This window comes from Pimephales promelas, chromosome 15 (genome assembly GCF_988280905.1).
Source record: "Pimephales promelas chromosome 15, fPimPro1.hap1.1, whole genome shotgun sequence".
NCBI lineage: Eukaryota > Metazoa > Chordata > Actinopteri > Cypriniformes > Leuciscidae > Pimephales > Pimephales promelas.
Genome location: NC_142783.1, coordinates 13,044,406 through 13,058,123, shown reverse-complemented (window position 1 = coordinate 13,058,123; position 13,718 = coordinate 13,044,406). Strand labels below are relative to the sequence as shown.

The window sequence follows — 13,718 nt, the reverse complement described above, 5'->3', positions numbered from 1 at the left end:
ATTCATTGGTTGTGTTCCTCTATTTATTCAGTTATCTGTTCATTAATTGGTTGTGTTCATTAATTCATTGGTTGTGTGTTTTTTTATTCATTCAGTCAGTCATTCATTCATTTACTGGTTGTGTAAATTCAATGATTCATTCATTCATTAGTTGTGAGTTTGTTTGTTTTGTCACTCACTCACTCACTCACTCATTCATTCATTCATTGGTTGTGTTCCTCTATTCATTCAGTCATCCGTTCATTCATTGCTTGTGTGTTCCTTTATTCATTCATTCATTAGTTGGGTTCCTCTATTCATTCAGTCATCCGTTCATTCTTTGCTTGTGTGTTCCTTTATTCATTCATTCATTAGTTGGGTTCCTCTATTCATTCAGTCATCCGTTCATTCATTGCTTGTGTGTTCCTTTATTCATTCATTCATTAGTTGGGTTCCTCTATTCATTCAGTCATCCGTTCATTCATTGCTTGTGTGTTCCTTTATTCATTCATTCATTAGTTGGGTTCCTCTATTCATTCAGTCATCCGTTCATTCATTGCTTGTGTGTTCCTTTATTCATTCATTCATTAGTTGGGTTCCTCTATTCATTCAGTCATCCGTTCATTCATTGCTTGTGTGTTCCTTTATTCATTCATTCATTAGTTGGGTTCCTCTATTCATTCAGTCATCCGTTCATTCATTGCTTGTGTGTTCCTTTATTCATTCATTCATTGGTTGTGTTCCTCTATTCATTCAGTCATCCATTCATTCATTGCTTGTGTGTTCCTTTATTCATTCAGTCATTCATTTATTTTAGTCAATTATATTTGCTTGCAGTTTTTGTCTCTATTGTTGCTTGGAGACTCCGTCTTTATGCCCTTGGACCTTTTTGTTCGTTCATCGTTTGTTTGTTCATATGTTTGTTCATTTGCTCGTTTGTTCGTTCATTAGGTCATTCAAGCATTGACTAGGGGCCTTCATTTCCAGTATTGTTTTGGAATTGCATACGTCAGCAAGCCTGTGGACCTTATGAGTCCTGCAGGTCAAACACAGTTATGTTTGTCCTCCTATATGAGGATATTTTTTTGATGGTTTCTGACATCCATGAGCCTGGTGTAATTGCTCACTGTTCCCGTACAATGTTGATAAACCAGAGTGTTTCCATGCTGAAATTTCATAAATAAAATGTCTCCACAGTCTCCAAGAGGCTGGAACTCTGACTTCAGGGTGTTGCTGCTGTTTTTATTGCTCTGGGCACTCACACACACGTGCACTCACACACACACACACACACACACCTCCCCAGGGGAAACTGTCTTCTCAAAATAAGGCTCACTTAGAGTTATTAATACTTATGCCATAGTGTTTCAACTGCAATAACCTCTTTCCCGAGGAGCTTAGCCTTGTTATTGTGCAGCTGGAGCTCTGGAGTGCAATACCAGAAGAAAAACCTCTCTCTCTCTCTCTCTCTCTCTCCCTCTCTCACACAGCGTTAGTCGAGGAAATCTATAAGGCTCAGAGGGAGAGAGACCAGGCTGTGATGGCCAGACTGCGTCTGGCTAACGAGGAGCGGGATGAAGCTTTACTTCGGGCCAAGAAGCTTCAGGAGGCGACGCTGGAGTATGTGTTGTTTAAACCTCTTCCAAAACAGACCCTCAGTTCACATTCATGCAGCTCTAGTCATTTCTGTTCTCTCAAAGGAGATCCTCTCATAATGAAAATCTATAATCTTGATTTGCAATTTTCACACACTCAAGTGGCATCATCCTCAAATTATCTCATTGGGCCTTATTTATAAAAAAGAACAAATAAGCATAACGAATTGCTTGTAAAATTAGTGTTTTCCATGATTTGACTTGAATATTGTCTATGTAAAAAAAAATTACAAACAATTTTGTTATGTGAATGAGGCCCATTTTATAAAGCCATGGCCTAGTGGTGTAGCTTAACTATACTATTTATTGAAAATTTTCTGTCAATATTCCATATATATGTCTTCATAAATACACTATTGTTCAAAAGTTTGGGGTCATTACAATTTTTCTAAAGAAATTCATATTTTTGTTCAAGTACAAATTAAATTGGCTGTAATCAGCATATAATAATGATTTCTGAAGGATCATGTGTCGCTGAAGACTTGAGTAATGTGGCTGAAAATCCAGCTTTGCCATCTCTGGAATAAATGACATATATTCAAACAGAAAACATTTTATTTTAATATTTCACAATATTACTGTTTTTACTGTATTTTTATCAAATAAATGCAGTCTTGTTCTGCATTAGAAACTTCTTCCGAAAACATAAAAACCCCTAAAACGTTTGAATGGTAGTGTACAAGCATGTAACTTGCATTTATGTATTTGGCTGGCACTAATACACAAAGCGACCTACATTGAATTCAAGGTTAACATTTTATCAGTTCTTACATTCCCTGGTAATCGATCCCATGACATTGGTGTTGCTAGCTCCACATTTTACTGTTTGAAAGCATTTTTGAATGAGGACACAAACAATTTTTTTTAACCAGTTAAGTGAAACTGAAAATATTACACTGAAAATAAATGGAACCTCAAGCTTTAATTACAATTAAAATGTAAGCCTATATTATAGTGCTTTCAAATGACAAAATCTGTGCTCTTTTAACAAAATGAACGGCTGTGAAATCTTTCCAATGTTTTATATTACCAAAATGAAAGAATATTTAATTTATTGCACATATTCAATATATTACCCAGCCCTAAAGCTGAAAAATGTTGAAAACATTCAAAATATATCTGTCTTTATCTTATACCAGGTTCAGATTACACGATTTTAGCCAGATTTTGGCACGATCCGTTTGACGTAGGGTGTCGTGGGGATTCGTAAACGACAACAGGCATCAGGACGCAAGATTCGACCGCATCATCTCGTATAGTGTGTCATAGCGGGCGACAACCTACGTCGTGTCTACGATGCTTCACGACATCCATCAAAAAGACTAGCATGTTTAATTTTTTTAACGGTCGTCCACGACGGTTCCGTCACATGTATGAGGTCCACCAATAGCAGCACAGAAGCTTTTCCGTACACAACTTTCAAAAATGGCGAAACGAAAGAGGTGGTGCTAACGTTAAAAGTAAAAGTAAAAATATATAAGAAAACAATATTTTACCTCAAGTTCTCTTTGGAGGATTGCATACTATCCATTGGCGGGTTTTCTTTCTTTTTTCTGAACACAGGACAGCCAATACAACACTCACCGTTTCATCCATTGTTTGTTTACGTTCGTTTCTGGAAGTCACTCGCTACTACAGTAGTTTCGCCTTTTCGATGACATCACGTGATGACTCGTCAGGAAGCAACGTGCAGTCTGACATGTGTCTTCTTGTCCACGAAACAAGATTTTAGGAGTCAAAATCGCGCAATCTGACACACTGACTATTGTAACAGACAAAAAAAATTGTGTAATCTGAACCAAGCCAGTCATTATATTGGGTGACATTATGATACCACAGATAAGTAGAGCTTTTTTAAATTCTTTTTTTTTTTTATCGATGATGAATAGATAACTCAAAAACATACATTTTATGATCTGGAAGCGTCTACGAGGTGATAAACAGTAAGCCTCGGTTTTGTTTCCACACTTCTTAGTCCAAGTGCCTTAAAGCTACACTGTGTGATTTTTACCCCCATCTAGCGGTGAAAAGGTATATGACCATCCAGTGAATATTAGTTTCCGTTCCTCTCAATTCCGATTTCGTTTTAACTCCTACGGTGGCCAATGTAGTCCAAGATTAACATGGCTTCCAGTTCGACCTCGTCCATGATTGTTAACTCAAACGTAAACGCGAAAGGCGAAGCTTGAATTTACGGGTATGTCCCTCTTTGGCTAATGTACTTTCAAGATGGAGGGGCAACATGGCGACCGACATTAGATCCCCTTACCCGTATGTATTTTCAATGGCATATTATACACTCACGAGAATACTTTATTACTTGAACGAAGTAAATATACATTAATGAGCACATATATTTTTGAAAGAACTAAGTGTTTTTAGCTAAGAATAAACTAAGAGAGTTACACAGTGTAGCTTTAAAGGTTTCTCATCTTTTTTTTTTTTAAAGGCAGTGGATTTAAGAGTTTGAGAAGCACGCGAGGCATGCGGCTTTAACCACCGTTGCGATGGGAAGCTTCTTTGTTCTTCCTGCTAGAGGACGCGCTGAATGAACAGACAAGGGTTTGAGGGGAAATCCAATATCGACTGGTTTGGAAATATGTCAGAGGGGTGTGACATTTCTTAAGAGTCCCCTCATCCTAGTACCAGCATGTCAGTCAGAAGTTTCACTGTATAGGAAATCAATCACATGCTTTAGGCCTGTGGATATTTACCGTTTACTGTCCCGCCTGCTGGGTCCTAATTAATATGATCTTCTTCCTTGTATGTTTAACTGGTGCTGTTGTTGGATAACAGTCCTTTCAAAGCGAATATTGCCCTGTGCCCTCCAGGGGATGGGAGAAATTATATCCTGTTTAAAACCGGTTGTGGTTTTGAAAAATAGCTTTGTAGACGTCAGCGAAGAGCCTAACAACAGGCATATTAAAAAAAAGAAGAAGAAGTATTTACAGATAAGTTTGTTCTGTATTGCTTGATGTCCTTTTCCAGGGGTATTCGTCACCTTACACCCTGTTTAATATTTCAGTCTGCCTCATGATTTATTGATAGTTCTCTCAAACGTACCGCAATTATCGAGAGGCATGAAATGCATTTTCCGGATCTCTTCAAAAATCTAATTATAAAATCGCGTCCCTCTCTTTGCTGCGTTCGAGGGCTCCATTCTGGCCCCTCTCTCAAAAAGAAATGATAATTGATAGCCAAGTGGAATCCCATTATCTTTTGGAGAATATGGATGCACGTGTTCTAAGCCCTTATTTTCAGAGGTCACTCTTGGGTCCATTGTGTGAATGAGTATGTACCTTTATAATGGATGGAGATCCATGTAATGCCTTTGTAAATGAGTGGAGGGTTGTTGTTTTTTCTGCCTGGAATTCGATTTGCTCTTAAAGGAGCATCGCACCAGCAGAGCGGATTTCTGCGATTCAGCTGCTGTCTTTCTCAATAAATGAATATATAAGTCCAAATGTGTTTTGTATTTACAATACCGTTCCCAAATTTAGTGTCAGAATTTTGGAAATAATACAAGAATGCGTTTAATCGATCAAAAGTAAAAGTAAAGAGATTTCTATTTCAAATAAATGCTGTTCCTTTTAATTATCTTGAATAAAGCTATTACGGTTTCTGAAAAAATATCATATTTCAACATCTGTAATAAGAAATGTTTCTTGAGCTGCAAATCAGCATGTTATAATTATTTCTGAAGGGTCATGTGATACTGAAGACTGGAGGGTTACACTTTATGACATGGTTCATGAGTTAACTACCTTAATTAACTTTCAACTAAGAATGAACAATACTTGTATCTGTTAACATTAGTTAATGCACTGTGAACTAACATGAACATGAACAAACAATGAAGTGTATTTTTATTATGTTAACTAACATTAACAAAGATTAATAAATACTGTAACAAATGTATTGCTCATTGTTCATGTTAGTTAATACATTAACTAATTGTAAAGTGCTACCAACTCAAGTAATGATGCTGAAGCTTTGCATTTCAGAGAAATTGCATTATATTTTATTTATTTAAATGTTTAAAATTATTTAACAATATTACCATTTTACTTCATTTTTGATCTAATGAGCATGAAAAATAATTAGAAATCAGTCAAACAATTAAAAATCTTTCTGACCCTAAACTTTTGAACGTAGTTTTTATATGCTTAATTTTTTTATTACGTTTTTAATAGGGCTGTCAAATGATTAATCACGATTAATCGCATCCAAAATAAAAGTTTGTGTTTACATAATGTATGTGGGTGCACTGTCTATAATTATTTTATATACTGTATATAAATACACACACATGCTTGTATATATTTAAGAAATATGTTCATGTATATACTGCATATAGATTTATATATAATTTATATTATATATAAATATAAATATTGTACAATTTTTTCTTAAATATACATGCATGTGTGTATTTATATATATACAAAATAATTATACACAGTGCACCCACATATATTATGTAAACACAAACTTTTATTTTGGATGCGATTAATCATGATTTGTAATTCTATATATTTTTGTTTATTTCCTTTAAAAAACAGGGTGTGATCGCAGAGCTTTGGACCCCACTGTATATATTTCATACATTTATTGCAAAACCTCAAGATTTTACTTCCCATGTCATTGATCTACACATTAGCCATGAGTAAACTTTGTGACTGTGCATTTGTTATAGAGGTCCATATGAAAAAGCTTCAAAATCATAAATATTTCCACCAGTTTGTGAGCCGTGTGTCTCTCCAGGCATTTGGCTCCATAATTACTGTTGTCTTTGCCTTTATAAAGATGCTCGTGGCAGGTGTGGCACAAAAGGTTCAGGCCTAATCCGTCTCTCCGTTTCCCCACACATATGAACAATTGATCCCAATAGTCATATAAAGTAGTAAACATTAATAACTTAACAATTCGCTGTCAGTTTTGAGCAGAATGGGCATAACAGTGGAATAACAGCATGAGCGGGTGGCACTTTTAATATCTCTGAGTGTGTCTTCTGCTTTCATACCAAAACCCACAGAATGCAATTACTGGATTTGGGAAGTGATCTCATTTTGCAGAGTGACATAAAGGAAACTCAAGGAAGCTCACTACATTTCATTTCTCTACTTCTCTCTCTCACGTTTTTTTTTTCTCTCTCTCCATCTCTCTCTAGGCTGGAGAATATTAAACCTGAAGAAAGTGATGTGGTAAGCCTTCCTCACTGGAGAATTTCATCTCTGATTGTTCTGTGTACCCTTTTTGTCCAACTGTCTTAAATGAAAAAACAGCCACAGGAAAGGCTTGTTTTGATGCTTACTCTGGATTCTTAATTTTCAGTGCATCCATTGCACATTAACATGAATGATGTCTTAAATCATGTTGCTTGGGAGTGGTTTCTAGTACTTTTCTAAGCAATCAGACATTAGATTTTTTATCTGTTGGACAATATAATAGTCAAATCATACCTTAGACTTAGCTTTTATTGACAGCTGTTTGCAGGATGTTAATATCTCCAGTCGCTGATGTCTCTTTTATTGCAAATAACGATTTCAATGAGTGGTTATTAACATCTTGTTCCAAGTAGTGAGGTTACAAAACTTGGTTGTAGTTACCAGTCAACCATTGCAATTTCAGGAGTGATCCACTATACCGCATTTAACCTACTGTATTATATTTAATACGCAAATTTCAGAAACGCTTCAATTCAATTCACTTTTGTTTGTATTGCGCTTTTCACAATACACATCATGTGTGTCCAGCTTTACAGAAAGTGCATGAGTCCACATTACAATTTTGAGTGATCTTTACAGTAAGGTCTATTTTGTTTAACATTACTTAATGCAAACTAACAATGAGCAACATATATTGCAGAATTTATTGACCTTTGTTAACGTTAGTCAATGAAAATGTTAATGTTCATGTTTGTTCACAGTACATTAACTAATGATAACAGATACAACTTTGATACTAAAACTTAAAGGGATAGTTCACTTTGAAATTAATTTTTTAAAAATATTGGATTTTTTCCCCAATCTTGTCTGATATAAGGCAGCCGCTCAACAGCCTGTGTTCATTGTCTGATTCTCCTTTTCATGATGGGCCATACATTTTCAGTCAAACACATCCACCATACACACCAGTGTCCACAACTACGGTGTCTAAGAAACCGCTCAGTTATAGCATGTGCAGAATGAGGCCTGGCATTGTCTTGCCTCCCAGGAAAGATGTCATCTTGATGGTAATATATGTCTCTGTACAATTCCAATATATGCCTACCTTCACACCCATGCCGTTTGAACTGATGTCCATACCCGGCTTGTTTTTCCGAAGCTGAAATGTGTACTCACCTGACCACAGCACACGTTTCCACTGTGCTTTGGATCATCTGAGATAAACTCGGGCCCAGAGAACTCGACATCTCTGCATTGAACTTATGTATAGCGTTCGCCTTGAGTATCAGAGATTCAAGCGGCATCCTTGATGCAGTAGAAGACTGTGTTCAGTGACGACAGTTTTCCAAAGTACTCCTCGGCACATGTTGCTATATTCAACAAAGTAGCATGACGGTTTCTCATGCAATCCCATCTAAAGGCTCAAAGGTCACACACATTCAACAGAGGCCTCTTGCTTTGCCCTACACAGACTGAGATTTCTCTGGATTCCCTGAATCTTTTCACAGTGTATTCACAATACTCTATTACCAGTTCACCTACTTTTGTGGACTGGCTTTTCACTTTTATTTTGCCTCTGCCCCAATTTTTTTGTGTGTTTATATTTACAAACCAGTTTTTTAGCGATATCTTTTCTTTGTAATTTTCTCAGTTAAATGGAGTTGAAAAAGAATGAACAAATCACAGGTTCCTGCATTTTACAAAATATCCCTACTTTTCTTGATTTGGGGTTGAAGTAAATGTTCAAATTGAATGTTGAAGCATTTGCCCTGTGGTTGCTTTTATTTTTTATATTTTGTACAAATAAAGTGCTGTGTACGGCACTTTGGTCAATGGAAGTTGTGTTTATTTGTGCTTTATAAATAAATTGAATTAAACTGAATTGAATATTAAAGGGATAGTTCACTTTGAAATTCATTTTTGATATGTTTTAGCTTACCTCAGGGGCATCCAAGATTTAGGAGTCTTTGTTTTCACAGTATTTTCAATTTTGATATTTTTAGGTCAAACCGTTCTTGTCTGTCAGTCATATAATGGAGGTCTATGGTCACCACCTCAAAGAGCATGCACAGAGAAGTCCAAATTAAACATGATTTAATGACTTGTAAATGTAAGTACACACTAGTGGCCTAAGACACAAAATGAGCGGTTTGTGTGAGAAAACGAACAGCATTTATATCGTTTTTACCTCTTGTAACCACAGCCACGTCCAAGCGATCTAAGGGCGTGGGCACTTCGGTCTGTGCAAGCGCCGGTAGTGATCTCTCGAGCGGTTGCGAAAAAAAAAAAAAAAACTACGTTGTCTGTTGATATATATCGAAATCGTCTTCCATTGCAATTTCCTGTATATCTAAATATGTTTAGATCTTCACAGTGAAGGGTAACACTTCTGAAATCTGTGTAAACGATGGGTGACGTACACGCGTGAGAGATCACCTCCAGACCAAAGTGCCCTCGCCCTCAGCGTACTTGGACGTGATTGTGATTACAAGAGGTGAAAACGATATAAATACTGTTCGTTTTCTCACACAAACCGCTCGTTTCGTGTCTTAGACCATCAATGTGTACTTACATGTACGAGTCATTAAATCATGTTTAATTTGGACTTCTCTGTGCATGCTCTTTGAGGTGGTGACCATAGACCTCCATTATATGACTGACAGACAAGAACGGTTTGACCTAATAATATCAAAATTAAAAATACTGTGGAAACAAAGACACATCTTGGATGCCCTTGAGGTAAGGTACAACATATCAAAAATTAATTTCAATGTGAACTATCCCTTTAACAACTGAGCCAAATTGCAAATCTTTGCTCTTTTCGGACCTCTGAATTAAACTGATGTTCAGGTATGAGCTCCATATTTTTACTATATCACACTAAACGTTTAATGTATCAAATATATTCCTCAACTAAAAATGCATATGCCAATTTCTTTTTAGATTTCAATTAACTGTTCCAACCGCTCAGAAGAGCTTTGCCTCATGACAGAGTTTTGCACATGCAAACACCACTCCTGAAAATGACTAGCCTTTAATCAGAGATGCTTGAAACACGATTCAGAAATCAATATTGACGAATTCTTTTATTTGTATGTTCTGGTCAGGACCTGGACGAGCTGTTGAACAGGGTTAACAGCGCGGACTCTGCCCTCGCTATCGAGCAGAGCGGGGCGGCCATCATCGAGCAGATCCAGAGAGCCAGAGAGCGTCGCTCCCAGATCACCTCAGAGGAGATGAAAGCCGTCATAGAGGAAAGAGACGCCGCTATAACCAGGGTACAGACCTACGACACACTCATGCTCTCCACAAAGGGTCAATCCCAACCCACACCAGCCCTAAACACTCCACTCACAGTAGTTGTGTACCAAGCCAGAAACCTTTACACCATAGAAAAAAATCAAATACGACTCTCTAAATATTGACTATCTCTCCTCCTCCTGCGATTGAACTCCTCTGCGAGATGACTTTGATTATTGGTCTATTAAAGCACATACATCTGTGTTTATTCACAGATCCTGCACTGATTTAAGAATCAACACACCAGCTACCTAATTCACATGTAGGGACAAATATTGCTGCATAAGCTCAAATATTTGGTATATCGTTCCTACACACATAATTCAATCAAATGAAAACAAACAAGCAGGTAGCTAAATATTGACATGATCCAGATATTCGGCTTCATCGTGGAGTTCAAGTGTGGGGCAGTGGACGTATTTGCTGGGATTTCTTTGTTGATAAATATTGCCTACGTTTCATACAGTAATTGTTGTTATATAATGTGCTTGATTTCATTGTTTGGACACGGAATTGTATCTAACGGTCATTCCCGGTGTTGTTTTGGGTTAGTGGGTGCTGTGTGTTGTAACTTTTATCAGGTGTGATGGTACAGGTCATCGAGGCCTTTCTGACTATTTGATTTCTTGGACTTGTGACACTCAGAAATGAACAGCGTTTCAGACTGGTAATTTCAGACTGGATTTTTGGAAAGTGATACAACACTCTTTTTTATTGCCAAAAATAAGATGGATTCTGGCAATAAAAGTCCAATTTCTGCAACGAAATGTAGTGTAGATAAAGCATATAGGGTAAAGATGTGATTTTAAATTCATCTGTGTAGGTGGTTTAAGGTATAACCTGCTCTAATATTTCTATGGTTGGATTTGCGGGAATATTTTTGATTGGAATTGTTTCTGTCTTCCTTATATTTTCCGCATCATTTTTTCCAGTCTTCAGTGTCACATGATCCTTCAGAAATCATTCTAATATGCTGATTTGCTGCTCAAGAAACATTTCGTATTAGCAGTTCCCATTGTTATCAGTGTTAAAAACAGTTCTGCTTAATAGTTTTTTTTTTTTTTTAAACATGTTTTATGTTGGATAAAAGGTTTAAAAAACATTAATTTGACATAGAAATCGTTTGTAACATTATAAATGTCTTTACTGTCACTTTTGATCTATTTAAATGACACCACATAGACATAAACAACATTAAAAGCTTCATTTTCACCACAGGGGGACTTTATAAAAGTCTATCATTGTATCATTATTGCAGTGATCATATACATGCTTTATGATAAACCTTGTGCAAATTAAACCAAACGCAAATTGAAATAATCGCTGGTGCTTCTGATGTCACAAACTATCTTATAACCAATCAGGTCAACGTGTGATCGTCAATGAGAGGATCTCTGAGCTGGTTGGGGCAGAGCTAATTTGCATATTCATAGAACCATTTTTAAAATGTTATACTATTATAGCAATTCATTTTTTAAAGTCCAAAGGACATAAGAGGGTGTAAGATAAGGACTTTTAAAGGGGTCATAAACTGGCTTTTTAAATTTTATTATATTGTTGTCTGAGGTCAACTTATGATGTTCGCTTGGTTTTTGCATTCAAAAACATCAAAATGAATAAGTAATAGGCTGTTTTCTACCCTAGTTTTGAGCCTACCTGAAAAACACTCGGTTTTTATAGGCGTCTCGCACTGAAGACTTGGAAGTAAACGCCCACTGCTGTGAGTGGATAACAGTTTTGCATTATAATGAGTTTCAACTCACCAGTCGATGCTCTTGGGGGAAATTGTTTTGAAAACGTCCAATGATGTAAAATGGCAACCGGAATGATTCGCCCATACATGTTCGACCCAGAGTCCGTGTGTTGAACAATTCCTGTCAGATCCAATATAGACGGCACAGCACCGTTCTTTACTCTTAATCGGTCTGCAAATCCAGTCTTGTTTACAAAACAATCCTCAGTGAAATGAAGCGAACAGACGGACAATGTTTTACCTCATCAGCTGGAACGTCATTAAAAATAAAGTTTATCCATGCAGTCCTATTGGAATCCAGAGGAAGCGTATCAGCGACTGTCTTCTTCCACAACCAGGCACTGGACAATATTCTGTATTGCTCGGTAGCTCGATCCGGTTTGTCATCACGAGGTAGGCATCTATGTTATTTAGTTATGCGTGTGATGCGCAAATCGGTGGGCGGGGCTAACGGCTGTTTTTTGAAGTAGGTGTTGTTTTATCCTCTTTGTCGTCATAGTTCCCCACTTTGAAAAACGAGTCGTTTGCTGAGCCTGGTGTCAATAAAAGCTTTTATTGGACTAACAAGGATGTTTTCAGTTCTGAAACTTACAGGATATTCTTATAATATGATGACCTCTTAGATGTCAAAAGCTCAAGGAAAATTTGAGTCCTTCAAAAATTATTGTGAAAAATGTTTTTTTGGTTTTTTTATTAATAGAGACCTTATGTTTAGATTTTGCGCTGTTCATGATTTAAATGTACGTGTACTGCTCCGATTCTTTATTGGAGGTAGGCCGGATTCATAAAATAAATCCTGTCGTGCACATAAATGCAGGCGGAAAGCCAGTGACAGCTCAACCCGTGTCAACTTCTCTGAAATGAACAGAAGGCCAGGTGTCACTCTTCCAACTCTGCCCAAAACCCAGCCGCACATGGCTGCGAAACGTCCCCTAGAAGGCTTTTCATTGGGGCCAAAAACCTGAATCTGTGGGGTAATTTCAGAAATAAGTTGCAAAAACCCCAGGCCTAATCCCTCTGAGACGGGAATGGGTCCTCTCTCTATCCTCAAGGATATCTCCCTCCCCTGCCGTTCCACCCATCTCTCTCCTCATCTCGTAGGGATTAGAGCCCGGCTCCAGGCAGAGGGCCGCCGCATCCCTTTGGCCTGCCGGAATACCAAAAGCTGGATAAGTGCTGGAAGAAATAAATCTTATTCTCACTTCCTTCCTCTCCTCACAGTTAACTCAGAGAATAAGATCTGCTTCGTTACGTCCCAGCGCTGAGCGCTTATTGAATTTCTCTTGATCTTGATAGAGTGCTGATGTTAAGGTGAGAGAGGAAATTGAGTCGCATCTCATGGTGAATTAGGGTTAGCTGATTGTCTTGAGATCTTTTTTTTTTTTTTCCCGCTCGCAGAACATGCTGTCACGTGGTTCAGACCTCTTATATCTACTCTTGTGTTTTTGGGCTGTTTAATATCGCCATCTGAGACTTTAATTGGTGGATTAAAAAGTTAAAATAGGTCAATGTGTCTGTTCCTACTTCCTACGCTCCATTTCGGCCCGGTTATTTTTGGGGCGCTGACTGCAGTGTTGGCCTTTTGCGTCACACCGCAGAGGTGCATTCTGATTAAAATACGTTTCCCCCTAAAAAACATCTGCTGCCCGAGAACCATAACTCAGGCTGACACTAAAGAGGAGCTGTGTGTTTTGTCTGGACGGCAGCGGTATTATTTTAGTCTGCAGAGGAAAGAGACAGGAGTGGGGTCTGTGGCTGAGAGGCTTGTTTGCGCGGGCGCTACTCTTTGAGACGGCTGAATGTTGAAACATTGGGACTTGTCAGGCCGTGAGGATGGTTTACATTCCTGGTAAGTGTCCGTCG

General features: G+C 37.6%; 1 protein-coding gene across 3 annotated transcripts in view; it reads left to right on the top strand.

Annotated features, from left to right (window-relative positions):
* Positions 1 to 13,718, top strand: part of mipol1 (mirror-image polydactyly 1) — a 97,519-nt gene that overhangs the window by 46,242 nt on the left and 37,559 nt on the right. For all 3 annotated transcript variants that reach the window (XM_089120173.1, XM_089120172.1, XM_039673780.2), the window contains 3 exons: positions 1,470 to 1,599; positions 6,805 to 6,838; positions 9,910 to 10,080. In XM_089120173.1, the coding sequence (XP_088976299.1) occupies positions 1,470 to 1,599; positions 6,805 to 6,838; positions 9,910 to 10,080 (335 nt within the window). The remainder of the gene's footprint in view (positions 1 to 1,469; positions 1,600 to 6,804; positions 6,839 to 9,909; positions 10,081 to 13,718) is intronic.